This window comes from Coenobita brevimanus, chromosome 43 (genome assembly GCF_032717465.1).
Source record: "Coenobita brevimanus isolate Jiangsu-jjx chromosome 43, ASM3271746v2, whole genome shotgun sequence".
NCBI classification, from domain to species: domain Eukaryota; kingdom Metazoa; phylum Arthropoda; class Malacostraca; order Decapoda; family Coenobitidae; genus Coenobita; species Coenobita brevimanus.
In genome coordinates this window covers 1,231,610-1,247,858 of record NC_136996.1, presented here as the reverse complement: position 1 = coordinate 1,247,858, position 16,249 = coordinate 1,231,610, and the positions used below count along the sequence as shown (strand labels likewise).

Below are 16,249 nucleotides of genomic sequence, written 5' to 3'. Positions count from 1 at the left end.
CTCCCTGGTTGTAAAATCACGGTGACCTATAGATATTTACGTAACCATACTCTTGATTTGGTCGCTTCTACAGAGTATAAATGTCACATAGTTACAGTTTTGATGCCCTGCAGTTGCACTGCATCATATTAAGAGGTGTAAAAAAATTAATCGACACAAGCATGGAATGAGCAATATGTTTTCATGACAATTTTCTATTTAAAAAATAAAATGGGCTTGTAACCTTTCAAGGTAAACTATCCGTCAAACACATCAGCAACTTAAAGCAAACCTTGTAGCAGGATATTTTTCTTTGGCAAAACTTCTCCAAACACACACCAAGTTTATTTATAAGCATGATGATTTAATTGATGTCAAATAATTGATGAAATGATAGCTAATAATTGACGCCAAGTGATGTTATGATTCAACTTTAATTTTGCTTAACATCCGAACACTGTGTAGAGCTGTCAATGGAAGCTGTCAGCTGTTATGGGGTGACCAAGGGAGTTTTGCTCAAATATTCGCTTAACTAAGGAAATGGCAACACCTTCAGCAACAGCAACCCCATCAAGGGATGCTGTAAGAATTAAAGTTATTCAGGTATGAAATATAAACATGTTTCACCAAGAGAACAATCGTCTATGCCTACCACTAATTCTAGGTTTCACCAAATAATGACCTTGTTACCAGCACTGTTGGGTTAGTTTAGCCTGTTATGATGTTGGCAGTGTGTTTAATGACGTTATAAGGGCTGCTATACTTGATTATTAAACGGTATTTGTGAGGCGGTAAAATATGTTGACAATACAGTGTTATATGTCACTCCTGAAATTAGGTTACCTTGTAAACTTAATTACTTTGAGGTGCTGGCTGGAATATATTGAGCAGTTGCAAAGGCCAAATCAGCTCTTTGCCACCATTTATTATATTATCTTTTTTATGTATAATTTTTAAAATAAAAAGTTGTCTTAGAGCAACATGAAATTCTACAATATTTTGTGCTGCTCTCAGCTTGTGGGTATAATACAGATGTTTATATGTACACTAATTGGTAATATAAGTTATGGTACATTGACCATGTAGTGATAATGAACATATTTTCACCACTCTTCTTGTTAACTGAAGAATATGAAAAAATCCTTCTTTGGAAAATAGAATGAAATCCATTGTAGGCTGTATAACAACCTGTAGTAAACACGCTGTAGTACAGGATAACTCAGGGAATGACAGTGATTCTGCTATAAAGAAAAACACTTCCAGTAAAGCAAACAGCATCTGTAAATGGTGACCAATTTGGTTATGCTGTTTTGTACAGATATGGGCTTGTGATTGCTGTGGTTAAGGCAAAGCTGTCACAAAAATGAATATCACTTCAGACAATGCATCTATATGTAGTATTTTTTGGTAATAGGGATTTTTTTTTTTCCCCTCATTGATACACCGATAGTGTTTTTTGTGCTCTTTCCTTACTCAGAAGACCTTACTGATTCATGGAAAGGATTTTTCTTTTAATCATAAACTAATTCAACAAACCTAATGTAGAGAGAGAATTTATGACAGATTACAACTTCATCATGTGCGACAATAATGATATTCTTTATTTCCAACTAAATTGCCCCCTTTCTCCTTGTAGTGCCTCATTAGTTACTGCCTTTGGTATTTACTTTAACTTTGTTAGAATGAGATAAAGTGAGCTTGAGGGTAGTGTTAGTTGAGGCAAATCTACTGGTATGTAATATGGAAGAAGAGAGTGAAGCAGTACTGTTGGTGTAAGAGAATGAAGAGGAAGAGAGGTGTTTGTGAGAGTGAGAGAAGCATGTGATGATGAAGCTACCCGAAGGGATATGTGTCACAGTCATCCTCTGTTTGGCAGTTCCTAGCCAGAGTAGCATGTTGCCAGAGATGATGAGTGATGGTGCTGCTCTGAGAATTCAATTTTTTTTTTAGGTGGGAACAAAATGTAATAGGCAGTTTTGGAAAATTAAGGTGGACATAGTAGCAAAAAAGAATGTCAGAGTAGTAATGCAGAAGTACAGTAATAGTTGTTGCCTCAGGTTCACCTGAATGTGAACCCAGTGGACTTGCAGGCTGCAGTTGCCCCTCTCATGCAGTCCACCATCCTCCTTTCAGGGGATGGATAGAGAGTCATGAGGTATTTATATAACTAGTCATTTGAGCTTCCTGGTTATATCAGTGCCACTGCATGAAGGCATCTGTCCTGTACCTGAACATCAGAAAAGGTTACATACAACAAAAACTCATTGTAAAACCTGTGTTTACACGTTGATGAGATCAGTTATATGAAAGTTTGTTTAACTTAACATTATGGAGATTTTCACTCTTTTTGCAGCTTATTTTCCAAAGCTTGGTTGCAGAAAAAGACAGTACGGTACTATGGCTCTGCATCCTTTCCATAGCACTTCTTGACTAACATTATAGTCCAGTGCTGATCACATTACAGCTCAGTGCTGAAAAAAATGCTGCATTTCTACATCCTTTCCATAGCACTTGTTCATGACTAGCATGATATTCTAGTGTTAATTTGTTGTTACACTTCAGTGGCAGAGAAAGACCTACTACAGTATAAGTTCAGCATCCTTTCCATAAAACTAGCACCATATTTTAGTGTTAATCTCTTGTTACAACTGAGATTCAAGTTAAAGTGTACAATAAGTTCTTCTGCTTCCTCTTCAGCACAATCCGTATGATGTGAACTCCAAGCAGTGCAAGTTTTGTGTGGACCCGGAAATCACCAGCTACCATGTCCTGCGTAACCTCATCACCCGAGCCTTTGACCTCAAAGGGTGAGTAATTTGTTTAAATTTTTCATCTGACTCAGTGCATATACATGATAGTCCATTCCCAGTGGTCTGGCAGTCTTTTTGAAAGATGTGTTATTAATATTGTGGCACAGTTCACTGGGCATGCTGTTGATGGTTATCTCTTTATGTGCTTTCCCTTTCCTTGTTTCTAGCCCCTACTTCACCCCATACTTAGGTAGGGAAAAGGTTTGAGTAATGATGATGACGATTACAACTAACATTTTCAACCATGGGCATCAGTATCCTGTGTATTATAAGGACACAATTTCCACAACAGCCTATACCAGTAAAGGATTTAAATTTTACACTCACAGCACACACCCTAGTTTTGAACTTGCCTAGCCTGTACAGTTTTATCATAATACACAACATCTTGCAGTAGCCTGCAATACAGAGTTGCAACACTACAAACAATGCTACTTTTGCCTTTAATGCAGACGAAAAATGTTAGCATGGATGCATTTATGAAGCTGGAAAGTATTGATTTGTATTGTTTGCATACCTAGAATAGCAAAATGTTAACTTTGTAAGAGGGTGACATACACCTCAGTGAGGGAAAAGTGCTGAGCAGTTTATACATTAGAGAGTAGTTAAAGGAGGGGGGATGGTTGCAGGAGTAAGGAAAGATAGCTACCTGTAAACTTACATTCATTGTCTCCTGTGTGTGAACCCCTGTTAGCAAAACTCCATCAAGACAGGTAGAAAGATGATAGATAAAATGATGTGTGCTGTGGCTTTGTCAGTTTGGGGCACTTGCTGTGTGGTGAGTATACCACTGCTGTATATTCTAATCCTGGTCTTATTGTGTATATTATTACACCCCCAGACACCTCCCCATACATATAAACCCTTCACTCTGATGGCTTGTTTTTCTGTTACATTTTTAGATTATTTTATTCAACTTTGAAATGATTTCTATTAATCGGAAGGTAAATGAAGGCTTTATCTAGCCGTCCAGTTGGAAAAATCTCTCTTGTGTTGATTAAAGTCATCAGGAAATAGCAAGAATAAACATGAAAATAGGTCATCAGACTGAAGGGTTGAAAAGTTACTCTTATATTGGTATGTAGGCTTGTCTGTATGTAGTGCACGTGATATTATATGTTAATTTTATGAACTTTCCTCGCAGAGAATTCCACACGTGCTACCTGGCAAGGGATGAAAAGGTTCCTGATTCACCAGCAGTCTGGCTACCACTAATTTCAGACTTTGACCTGGAAGTGGCTTTTGTCAAGTGAGTGCTTAATCAGACGTTTATTTGTTGTATGCTGATAATAATGCTGTGCAGTATTTACAGACCAAATACGTACACAATAAGTTTCGTTTTCTGTGTATTCAGAGTACAGTGTTTCTGTTTTATCATACAGTGACTTCTGTGTCATAATGGTCACAGTATTTACTTCTGTAGAGTACTGTATACTGTACATAATTTCTTTTATTCTGCAACCATTTATCTGTTGAAAATCTGTTGAATGTGAAAGTGTTAACTGTTCTTTAGTTAATATTTATATTGAACTGTTCTTGAAAAAAAGAAACATAATTGATTATTATGTGTTGGGAAACATGGTAACTGGTATACTTAGGCTACACTGGATTATTTTTACTTCACTTTATCATACCGATGTGTCTTTAAACTTGTCAGCCATACCCGTGTAATAAAAGCTGTTTGAGCAGAAGTGTAAGCAAACCCCAGATTTTGTTGTTGTTGTTTTTTTAGTTCTTTATGGAAAACCTGTAATTGTTAGATGTTATCAGCCATCATCCTGTAATGCAGAGTGTAGTCAGCAGCAGTACAGAAAGGTCAGGCATATTCCATTATCACATGCTTCATAATATGTAAGAAATTCAGGGCTTGTCCACACCATTGCATTTGTGGTTTTGATGATATTGTACCTCCTGTTTGTCTTTAATGATCAGATCCTCAGAGCCACATCTGCTGGTGAAGGTTGAGGAGTCAGATGCGGACAATGGATCTTGGGATGCTATGGACCTCACCCGCCTGGCCCTTCCAGACATCCCACGACACACCTACCCAGCCAAGCTCCCGGGACTGTTCAAGGAGAAGGTGAACAAATGAATTCATGCCCCCTAGTACTTGTAAGAGTTTTTAGTCCCTCTGCCAGAGTATACTGTTCCTATTTTATCCTTGCAGCTACCCGGTCACTATACTTAGAATAAGAGAGACCTCTTACAGTGAAAGAGTTACTGGTAATATAAGTTTATATCTAACCCTTCTGTTCTCTGTTTTCTTTCACACCTTGCCATCACATCCCTCTTCTTTTTGTTACAATCTCTTAAGTACATTTTTACCCTTCCGTTCTCTGTTCTCTTTTCACACCTTGCCATCACCTCCCTCTAATTTTTTTTACAATCTCTTAAGTATGTTTTTTTACCTTTTCCTTCCACCCCTAAATGGAGAAAACATTATCCCTTAACTTTCTTTTCTTACCTTTTCCTCAAGCCCTAGAAGTGGAAAACAGTATCCCATTACTATCTTTTGCCTTTTCATTCATACCAAGTTGAAGACAACACTGTCTCTCATCTTAACTGTCTTCTCTTGTCTTTCCCTTAATTCCTAGATGGAGAAAACACTATCCCTGGTGCAGAAGGCCTTGAGTTGGACTGAAGATGGAGGAGAAGAGGGCAGTGGGAATCCCCCTCGACCTCCGCTTACAGATTCAGAGTTCCAGCAGATGTTGAATGGGATTGGACAACTCACACAACCAACCCTCCTCCGCCAGCGTGTGTATGAGGGTGGACTGGAACCCTCTCTCAGGTTAGTGTACATTTAGGGACAAAAGGTCTGCTATTCTGTTATATTTGCTGTACACATAGGGCATATCATTCGCCTGCTACAGTGGTTCAGTATGTCCACTTTATAGTCAGTGCATGTCCTTTGTCCGCTGTCCCATAGTGTTTACTTCACTCTGAGTGCATTTCCTTCACATTCCTGTTTGGTGCATTATATCAGTCAGGGAGAATCAGATGTCTAGGAAGGTGGTATGGAGGCTTTTGTGATCGTCATGCCAGGGAGACTTTGCTCTTGGGAAAGGGTACAGTACCTGATATTAGTAAAAGTATGGTAATAAATGCTTTATGTTGAAAAAACTGATGTGAACTGCATGTTTGTGTGTGGTAATGTGCAGGAAGGTGGTGTGGAAGCACTTGCTCAACGTGTACCCTGAGGGGCTGACAGGGCAGGAGCGGCTTGACTACATGAAGCAGAAAACTCATGAATACTTCACTCTACGAGCAGTGTGGCAGCAACACCTCTCAGAACAAGTTAGTTTACCTATTGTTGTTGTTGTTGTTGTGGCCCCAAGTTCATCTGAATATTAACCCAGTGGATTGCAGGCTGAAGTAGCCTTCCTTCCTTATATCATTTGATATAAATCTTGAAATTGTAAGATTAAATGTGTGTTGAGTGCTAGTGAATTCCTTAGGAATACTTGGAACTTGTGAGAAACAAAAAATTAAATTATTATTATTATTATTATTGTTATTATTATTATTATCCATCCATCCATCCATCCATCCATCCATCCATCCATCATCCAATCCTACATTGCCCCATGGGGAGCGTAGGAACCCAGGGCTGGGCAGTCAGTCCCGACATTTAAGATGAGAGTGACCAGCCTCACTCATCCCTGAGTGGCATTACATGAGTAATAAACCCCAACCACTATTATTATTATGTGGGGGTGCTCCCCATCCACTCACTCAATGTACTGTAGTGATGCTCTTAGATGACTGCCCTCTCCTCTTCCTTCATTCTTTCCTTCCTTCCCTCCTCTTCTGTCTGTCCTTCATTCTTTCCTCTTCCATGTGTCTGTGGGTGACTCTGCACTGAGTGACAAGCCAAATGGTTTCCTGTACACCGGGAACTATTTACTATGCTGGGTGGTAATCATATAACCAAGTTATGGTGCTTGGTGGTTTAGTGGGTAATTAGGACGCTCCAACTGGGTTGAGCCTTTGTAGGTTTATATCCAAGGGGTGGTTGGGGTTTATTGCTCATGTGTTGCCACTCAGGGATGAGTGAGATGGTCACTTTCATCTTAAATGTCAGGACCAACTTGCCTAGCCCCAGGCTCTTATGCTCCTCGTGAGGCAACACAGATTTGATGATGATGATGATGCTTTTTAGTGGGATTGAATGTCATTGATAACTTATAAAGCTGATTTGCCAGTTCCCCCATTTTACACGGCCAAGGTTGTGAACAGGGGTGTCTTCATGTGGTGGCACTGATATGACTTGGTGACGTCGACGCCTGGTTGTATAAATGTCCCTCATTTCCCTCCCAGTCCTCGCCAAATGGAGGATGATGGACTGCAAGGGAAGGGTAACTTCAGCCTCCAGTCCAATGAGTTGGGCATTGGTTTTCTACTGCGGTACTACTGCTGCAATACTACTACAGTGCCTAATATGTGGAATAAGTTGTACTGTTTTGGGACACACCTGTGGCAGATAACAAGGACCATCTTTGCATTGTTTTAGGTGCAGTAGCCATGAAGTTTAGATAAGTTAACACTGAGGCTTGTAGACATGTGATTCTTCATACCTGTTGAAATTTGTTTAAAGATAAGTATAATGATATGCTTTTGCATATATGAAGCAATTTCAGTAGCACAGACTCACAGTAACATTAAAACTCTGTTTGTTGAAAATCATGTCATAGTATTGGAATAATTTTATTATTTTCTTGAGAAATGTCAGAAAGTATTGTTAATGGATAATAGGTACATTAACTTTGTTGCAGTGTTTTAGTAATTAAGGAGCTCATGACTGGAATGTCACACAGCCATATTGCCGAAATTCTGCCTGTCAGAGTTCATTTATTCCCTGAACTGTCTCTCTCTGGAACTCGTCTTCCTGGAGTTGGTTCCCCCTGGACTTCAACCTACAGCTGTTCAAGTCCAACTGCTACAGATATTTTATGAAAGGAAGATGCCAGTAATCTGGTGTATGGATTATTTTTTTGCTTTCATTTGTTTTCCTTCCTCTGTTCTGTAATTTAAAAAAAAAAAAAATGAACAACCTCTCATTTAATGAACGGTCCTTGATGTGAACTCATTGTCAAAGTGGGAAAGTAATGGAAACTACCTCAACATAATGGCCCATCATGTTGTTTAGTATGTCCTCTAATTACATGGTACCAGTAGTTAATTCCATGTTTGTGGTATTAGATGTTGAGTAGCAGTAACCCCTTCTCACCAGGGATGTATTTGTTAGTTTATTTTTGAAATCTTTAGATGATTTTTTTAAACTAAGGAGAGATTTTTAAAAATGTGCAGAGGTAGGTATCGTACATTTCTTTATTTGCATTAAATCATCTTTGAAAAGCAAAAATTATCCATAGGAAAGTCACAGTATGGAAGAGGTTAGCAAATATTAACCATAGGAAAGTTACAGTACAGGAGAGGCTAGCAAAAAAGAGCCATAAGAAAGTCACAGTATTGAAGAAGTTAGCAAAAATTAAACAAAGGAAAGTTACAATATAGATGGGCTTTATATGGGGTTTTCTATATCCAGGAGGTGAGTGAAGAAGTTCGGTACGTGACGAATATGGTGCGTAAGGATGTACTTCGCACAGACCGCCACCACCCGTACTTCAGTGGTCCAGATGATGACAACTCCAACGTCCAGTGCCTCTACAACATCCTCACCACGTGTGTCATCCGTTACCATGGCTTGTTTGTTCTGGTTTAATGAGATTCCTTAACCCTTTGAGTTTGGTTCGTTGCCAGGACCAGTCAGACTGAAAAGTAGATTTGTCTAGTAACCAAAGAAACCCATTCTTTTCTTATAACTACAGCTCATTAGATTTCATGCAATTACAGTTTGATACTCAACTTGTGGTAGCAGTTAAGTCCTGTCAGGTGAAAGCATAAAGAGTACAGTACAGTGTAATGCTGATGCTCATCACATGTATACTGTATCATCCTTCAGTTGTATTTATTCAGTCAGTGAAATCACCATTTTAGTATGTTGTACTCTATAGTAATATTTGGTACAATATTCCCTTGTTAAAAAGTATTTTTTTTTTCTTTTTAACATTCTTATTCCACTTTTAAGTCTGCAGTATATTATAGAAAAATTGCTTGTTTCCTTGCAGCTCATGCATCAGTTTTGTCACTGCCACCCAGTAAACACTACCAGCTGTATAGAATAGTTGTGATACAGTGTTTTACAACTCCCTGATATATGAAACGGACTGCCTGTACTGTGTTGTGTTAAATTTGTTCTGGATTTAGTGACTATTTTATGAGGCTTCATGGAATCTTTTCTTTAGGGATTTACTATGCATATTACATTCATTCATTCATCATCTAATCCTGTGTTTCCCCATGAGGAGCTTAGGAGCCTGGGGCAAGGCAAGTTGGTCCTGACAATAGATGACAGTGACCAGCCTTACTCATCCCTGAGTGGCATTAAGTGAGCAATAAACCCCAACCATCCCTTGGATATAAACTTGCACAGGCTTAGTCCTATTGGAGCACCTTAATTTCCCAGCTAAACCACCAGGTACCATAATTTGGATATATGGTTACCACCCAGCATAGTAAATGGTTTCACCTCAACACTTTAGCGGTGGCTCAATCGGTAGAGAAGTGGCTTGCACTCCTACCGGACCCAGGTTCAAATCCCCGCTGGGGCAGGGTACAGTTTAAGGATTTGCATTTCATGTAAATCAGACTTTACCAATCTACCAGAAGTCCCGCCGACATGTCATAAACAATACCCCCACTAATACCAATATACCAGTTCTGTATGAGACAGCCCCAGCATGTATTCAGTATGGACGGTGGGTGTTAGCGCCGAAGTGGTGACATGTAGAGGTGTATGGCATTTAGGAGGACTACTGGGCCTTGGGAGCAGGCTGTGAAGCCTATGCCTAGAGTTGAGCACATAAAAAAAAAAAAAAAAAAAAAAAAAAAAATGGTTTCTTGGGCAATGGGCTACAAGAAACCATTTGGCTTGTCACTCAGTATAGAGACTATAAGGCAACACATCATTGAATGAGTGGATGATGGGCACCCCCACCTCCCATAATGCATATTACACCTTGTCGTTTCTTCTTTGCTGTTTATGTTGCTTTAATACTGACATAATGTAGTTTGCGTCAGTAACATACAAGACGATGCTGACATGTACTGTACAGAATAAATCACAGAGGAAGATATGCTATGAAGCCTCCAAAGCCACATGGAATATAAACCTATCCCAGAGAAAGTAATTTCATGTGTCCTCTAATGCCAGGTATGCCCTGAACCATCCATCGGTGGGATACTGCCAGGGCATGAGTGATCTGGCATCCCCACTGCTGGTCACCATGAGGGAGGAGGCCCAGGCGTATGTATGCTTCTGTGCCCTCATGTCTCGCCTCAGCTCCAACTTCCACATTGACGGTTCTGCTATGACGCTTAAGTTCCAGCACCTCACAGAAGCACTTATTTTCTATGACTGGGATTTCTTCTCCTATCTCCAGTATCATCAGGTGCATTGAATAGAGGGTCTGGTGTACTGCAAGCACATTGTAGTAGTTTTATAAACACAATATTTAGCCTAGCCTGCTGTTTCACTTATCTACAGTTACTATCTATCTATCTATTGCCAGACACCTCAATCCTGTTTGAGGTGGCCACAAACAAATCGCCTCCACATCGTCCTGTCCCCCACCATTTCACTGCCCTGCTCCCAACTCACACCCCCCTCTCTCATACACCTCTCCACCCCATCCCTCCATCTCATCCTTGGCCTCCCCCTCCCTCTTCCCCCCTCCACCTCACTCACATACACTCTCTTCGTCAGTCTTTCACCCTCCATCCTCTCCATATGGCCAAACCATCTCAGTGTGTTCCTCATAACACTTCCTATCACATCCACATCCACACCACAACGCTCCTTTATATCCTCATTCGTCAGCCTGTCTCTCCATGTGACTCCACAGGCTCCTCTTAAATAACTCATTTCCATTGCTCTCACTCTTGACTTGTGTCCTTCCAACAACGTCCAAGCTTCACTTCCATACGTTAGAGTTGGTATCACAATACTGTCATGTAGTAACTTTTTCACTTCCATGCTCACTTCCCTGTTTCTTATCACTCCTTTCAAAGAATCAGCAACCTTTCTTCCCTGCTGTACCCTTTCAAGCACTTCACCCTCCAAACCTCCATCCTTACTCATCACACTACCCAAGTACTTAAACATACTCACATTTTCCAATTCCTCACCATCCAACCTCGCTGTACATTCACTGACTTCACCTCTCTCAAAGACCATCACTTTACTCTTCCCTACATTCACCTTTAGATTCCGTTCTTACACGCACTCCCAAACTCATCCCCCAAGCCTTGCAGCTCCCCTTCGTCGTCACTCAACAACACAGTATCATCTGCAAACAACAGTACAGGGAGTTTCCAAACACTATCATCTCTCACCAGGGCCACTCCAACATCCACTACCCTACCTTGTACCTCTTTTATTACCCCATCCATGTACAGATTGAACAACCATGGAGACATGACACATCCCTGTTTCAACCCAACCTTCAAAGAGAAAAATTCACTTAGTTCACCATCCACACACACTGCAGCCTTCGCACCATCATACATGCTCTTCACAGCATTCAACAACTTTCCATCTACTCCATATATTCTTAATACTTTCCACAATCCTTGTCTATCCACCCTGTCATATGCTTTCTCCAGATCCATGAAAGCAGCATGATGATTAATTCAAAATCTGTGATTAGTACTTCATTAGGATAAGGTAGCCATGCTTTGAGCATTTTATTTGATTAATTCTTCTTGCAGTAAGCTCAGATATCCAAATGAAAACTACCATGCAGTACATAAATTACTTATATGAACAAATTTGTGTGTTTTGCTCTTGTATTTCACATTTATTCAGTTAAAACCGTACAGCTCGTTTGTTGTTTTAAGTCTCAACCAATAGTGAGAGAGATCTATTCTGTATTAGATGTTATCTCCTGTGTCTTATGCCTTCTGTTGCTTTGAAAGGGAGATAATAAGAACAAACTGCTTTAATTTATTGGATGATGAAAGTACCATCACATGTGTTAGTGTGCCAGCAATCCTCAGTCAGCTTTGTGCCCTGCATTCCACATTCTTATTCATTCCAGAATATCACAGTGTCTGTGTTCATGCTCTTCTGTGTGTGTGTGTGTGTGTGTGTGTGTGTGTGTGTGTGTGTGTGTGTGTGTGTGTGTGTGTGTGTGTGTGTGTGTGTGTTGCTATCATGTACACTGTGTAATATACTGTAGAGGGTTTTCATGTAAAATCTTTCATTACCATAGCCATCAGGAAGTGTTGGCAAATTTTTGACCAGAATGCACTGTTATTGTTGTGGGTCAGCCTTAGTCTGTCTGGCTGACCAGACCTATCAGCCACAGCCTAGTAACCACTCCTACATGGCCGCCCTGTGCAGTGAACCACTGTTCCCTTGTGGTTAACAGTGCCTTACCTCCTGGGTTGGGGAAGTAGAACCTGATGCTGTTTTGACACTCTTAATGCTAACTCTATCATTGTTATAACATATGAGAATTCTTTAGCATTGGCAATGAGGGTGCAACGTATGGATCACCCTGTATGTTACTTGCGGAGGTTATTTGTTATATATACTTGCATGCACTGGCCTTGGTAACCTAATGGTGGCTGTCTCTCTCTCTCTCTCTCTCTCTCTATTGTTTTATGTCTGTTGGCTGATGACTTACTATTCTGCTACCAGTGGCTGCTATTGGACTGAAGGGGTGGTTTTGCACTGTTTATTTTACAAGCAGATATTTAATTATTACCTTGTTATTGTTTGTGTCCGTAGGCTGACGACTTACTGTTCTGCTACCGATGGCTGCTGTTGGAACTGAAGAGGGAGTTTGCCTTTGAAGATGCATTGCACATGCTGGAGGTGTTGTGGAGCTCACTGGACCCTAACCCACCTCAAGAGTCATTGCCACTGTATGAGGTTGGTGCCTTGTTTAGTACTTATGGCAGTTAGTGATGGCATTGAATACTTCAGTCATAACTGTTACTGGAAAGGGATGCATTTGTGTGGTGGCATTGATATAAGCAGGTGACTCAGCTGCCTGGATATATACAGTATGTATCCCTCAACTGCCTCCCTAACCCCTGAAAGGAGGATGTGGACTGCAGGAAAAGGAAACTTGATCCAGTTCACATTTCAGATGAACCTGGGGGTACAAAAGCAACAGCAACAACAGCAACAAGCATAGCTGAAGGATATCACTCAAACATTGCCTCTAGACTTCTGTTTGACACACAGCTGTCAATTGTATGATCCTGGTCCCTCTCTCAGTCTTAAATTCAATCAGGCAGAGGTAATGAGACTTTACCCAAAAGTTTTGGAGTTCAACCCTGGAATCAAACCTGGGATCTCTTGGTTCCAGGCTGAGCATACTTCCAGTTACACCACCGAGGCTTGGTTCCTGGATGGCCGCTGAAAATGTTTCTCTCCACTCAGTTAACAGGGGCACCAGAGTAGGCTCCACATCACCCCATTTTCTGGTTATATGGGTCTGATTATCACCCAGCATTGTAAATGGTTTCCAGGGTTACAGAAACCATTTGGCGTGTCACTCAGTGTAGAGATACCTGAAGTGGAAAGAAGAGTAATGAGAAGTGACAGCATGGATGGGAGAAATAGGAAGAAAAGAGGGCATACAAAAAAATAGTGGAAAAGTGGAGGCATCAGGTGAGTGGTTGATGTCATCACCACCTACCACCACAATATACCCAATTCCTCAAATGGAAGAATTATACCTGTATGTTGAAATTGTGATTATTACGAAGATACAACAATTTTGGCCCATAACATCGGCAGTTATTGGTCATTCTGTGTTAGACTTGTACACTGTATATACCGTATCATAAGAATCAGATATGTGATGTGAGTTTTGGGAGGTCTGGAGGTGGGAAAGCTAATAACTGGTGGCTAATAACATGGATGTGAAAATGATTCCTGGCAATGTGATACGGTATTAGAAAAATAAAAGTCAGTCCCATATTGCCTCTTGTGAATCACAGACGCCAGAAACTGGAGTAATGTAGTCCAGAACACATAAGGTTAGTGACTGACTTAAACCCTTGGTAGAATGACATGATGAAAACAGCTCCAGTCATCTCCTGGGGATTTTGACTGATGCATAAAGCACTTGATGTTCACAACAGCTGATTCCTGTAGACCACCAGGCATCATCAAGTTTCATGGTGATGTTATACATTGTGTATCTCATTGACATTGTATACACCTCCTGTGTAGTGATAGAGTACTCAAATTTGGTTGATGGCTGTACCTTGCATGTGTTGGTTCAGATCCCATAGAGGTGACTGTAGGTTCTGTCTGTTTACTGTATCTGTCTGTGTATTGTCCAGTCTTTTATTATCTCATCAGAAGTAATGGATGGTCCAAAAAGGTGCCATACATAGTGTGGTCATGTCAACTTGATCCTTGATGGAGTGTGCTTTGAACAAATGCACAGAACTGTGCCTTAATCAGAAGGAGTGAAGATTTTATGGTAACACCACATTATCCTTGTAGCCTTATATTCACGCTAAATCTCATATATCGGTAGTTTTTCCAGTTGCTGCCGTAACACCTTGGAGGACACAATGCTGTATGGTCTTGCAGTAAGTCCATTATAGGTGGATCAATTAGCTTGAAGTTCTTAGTGACATTTTAGCCTCCCAGCCGTGCTTTGCCCAACACTACTGAAAGCAGCAACTGCCAAACAATTTTTACAAATGGGAGTTTTATGAGTCATGCATCCTTCAAGATGCTAATATTGCCATAATGGACATTTTGTACTTGTTGTTTTGGGTCATTCATTTTCCAGGTTCTACCTTGAGATTGGTAGCATTTAAATTTTTGTAATTTGCTGTTAAGTACATAGGTGGTACCGGTATACAGTACCTTATATTACAGCATAGCACTGGTAGCTGTTTGTACTTATAGAAAATGTGCTGTGTGATGGCTTTGTTATTAGGCTGTAAAAGAAATTAATTCATGTCCATAGCTTCCAGGAATTTTATATTGATGAAACTTCATGTATTATGTGCTGTTTGCATGTTATACATATCTTACATCCACAGGTGCTCTTTAACCCAGTGAAGAAGGAGCAACAACCACCTCCGGCTGTCACACCACTCCAGAGTCACTATGCCAATGTTTGTGCTCTGAGACGCCAGCGCTCCAGTGTCTCAAACAGGAGTGCTGAAAGCTTAGCTGCCATTTTTAGCCGGAGAGCAGCTAGTGTTGATTGCGATGGGGTGGGTGTCAAGAGACTCAGTCGAACTCTGTCGCAGCCGGTTAGTGCGTGTCAGGCCAAGGTACGAGGCGGTGAGGCTGGGAGTGGAGTGGCCAGGATCAGGGAAGAGGAGGGGGTCGGAGGGGTGTGGTCATCCCCTGAGGACTCGCCCACCCGGACGACTCGAAAAATCCGTAACTTGAGGGAATTCCAGTTGCTCACACGTGCCCGGGACTCTGATTCCGATACCAGTAACCCTAACTCTCCTAGTCGACCTCCAAGAGAAAAGAAATCTGAGGAATTCAACCCCCCTCCTCTCACGTCAAACAAACTCTCGTGTGGCACAGCAAATGCTCGACGATGTTTTTCTGATTCTGATGCTGATGTAGGTGTGCCAGTATACTGTGATGGAGGAGAAGTAGATGTATGGCAGAACCCTGTAGCAGCATTGTCACCTGAGGCTGATCCCCAGTTGCAGATTATTTGTCAGGAGGAGCAACCTGCCACCTTCACATGTCAGGCTACTCCAACACCATCACCTACTGCTGCCACCAATGGTCAGTCAACTAAAAAAGATGATGGGGAATCTGCAAGCGTCGCCATGACTGGCAGTGTAAACTCGTGTGAAGAAGTAACTGAGGGATGTGGTACAGGGTGGCAGGTAACAGTCAGTGCTTCTCAGACCACTCCTACTCTTCCTCCACCTCCGGAAGAATTTGGAGGAGGCAATCCATTCCTGATGTTCCTGTGCCTAACCCTTCTCCTTCAGCATCGTAACCACATCATGCAGAACAAAATGGACCATAATGAGCTGGCTATGCACTTTGACAAAATGGTAAGGCAGCACAATGTGACAAAAGTACTGAATCAAGCCCGTCGCCTGTTTAATGCTTACAAGAAACTGGACTTCTCAAAGGGTCGCCCCAGGAGCTCACCAACCCCGGCAGACCAGTCCTGCTGATGCCAGTCACTGTCTGGAGTGCATGGTAGGGCTTGTTTCTCAAGGTGTGTATGTGCAGGTACACATGTATGTGCAGCTGCAGTTGGGTGTGTGTGCTATGGCAGTTTTATGTATGTGCAGCTGCAAATGTGGCAAATGTGTACACAGGTTATGAATGTTCATTACTGTGTGTGTATATCAGGTTACCTTCAAGGGCCTTA

General features: G+C 41.2%; 1 protein-coding gene across 1 annotated transcript; it reads left to right on the top strand.

The window, feature by feature from the left end:
• The first annotated feature begins 460 nt into the window (after positions 1 to 460).
• LOC145397736 (TBC1 domain family member 25) lies at positions 461 to 16,049 on the top strand. The gene is made up of 10 exons (XM_080270754.1): positions 461 to 582; positions 2,677 to 2,786; positions 3,934 to 4,038; positions 4,722 to 4,869; positions 5,384 to 5,580; positions 5,951 to 6,086; positions 8,338 to 8,474; positions 10,066 to 10,303; positions 12,646 to 12,789; positions 14,934 to 16,049. The coding sequence occupies exons 1-10, from the start codon at positions 520 to 522 to the stop codon at positions 16,047 to 16,049; spliced, it is 2,394 nt and encodes a 797-aa protein (XP_080126880.1). The 5' UTR covers positions 461 to 519.
• The last annotated feature ends 200 nt before the right edge of the window (positions 16,050 to 16,249 follow it).

What these genes read in the sequence shown, in the direction of transcription:
- LOC145397736 (XM_080270754.1), top strand. Translation starts at nt 520, where the DNA reads ATGGCAACACCTTCAGCAACAGCAACCCCATCAAGGGATGCTGTAAGA. An exon ending in CGAGCCTTTGACCTCAAAGG is followed by an intron (nt 2,787 to 3,933) that starts GTGAGTAATTTG and finishes CTTTCCTCGCAG; the next exon opens with AGAATTCCACACGTGCTACC. An exon ending in GGACTGGAACCCTCTCTCAG is followed by an intron (nt 5,581 to 5,950) that starts GTTAGTGTACAT and finishes GGTAATGTGCAG; the next exon opens with GAAGGTGGTGTGGAAGCACT.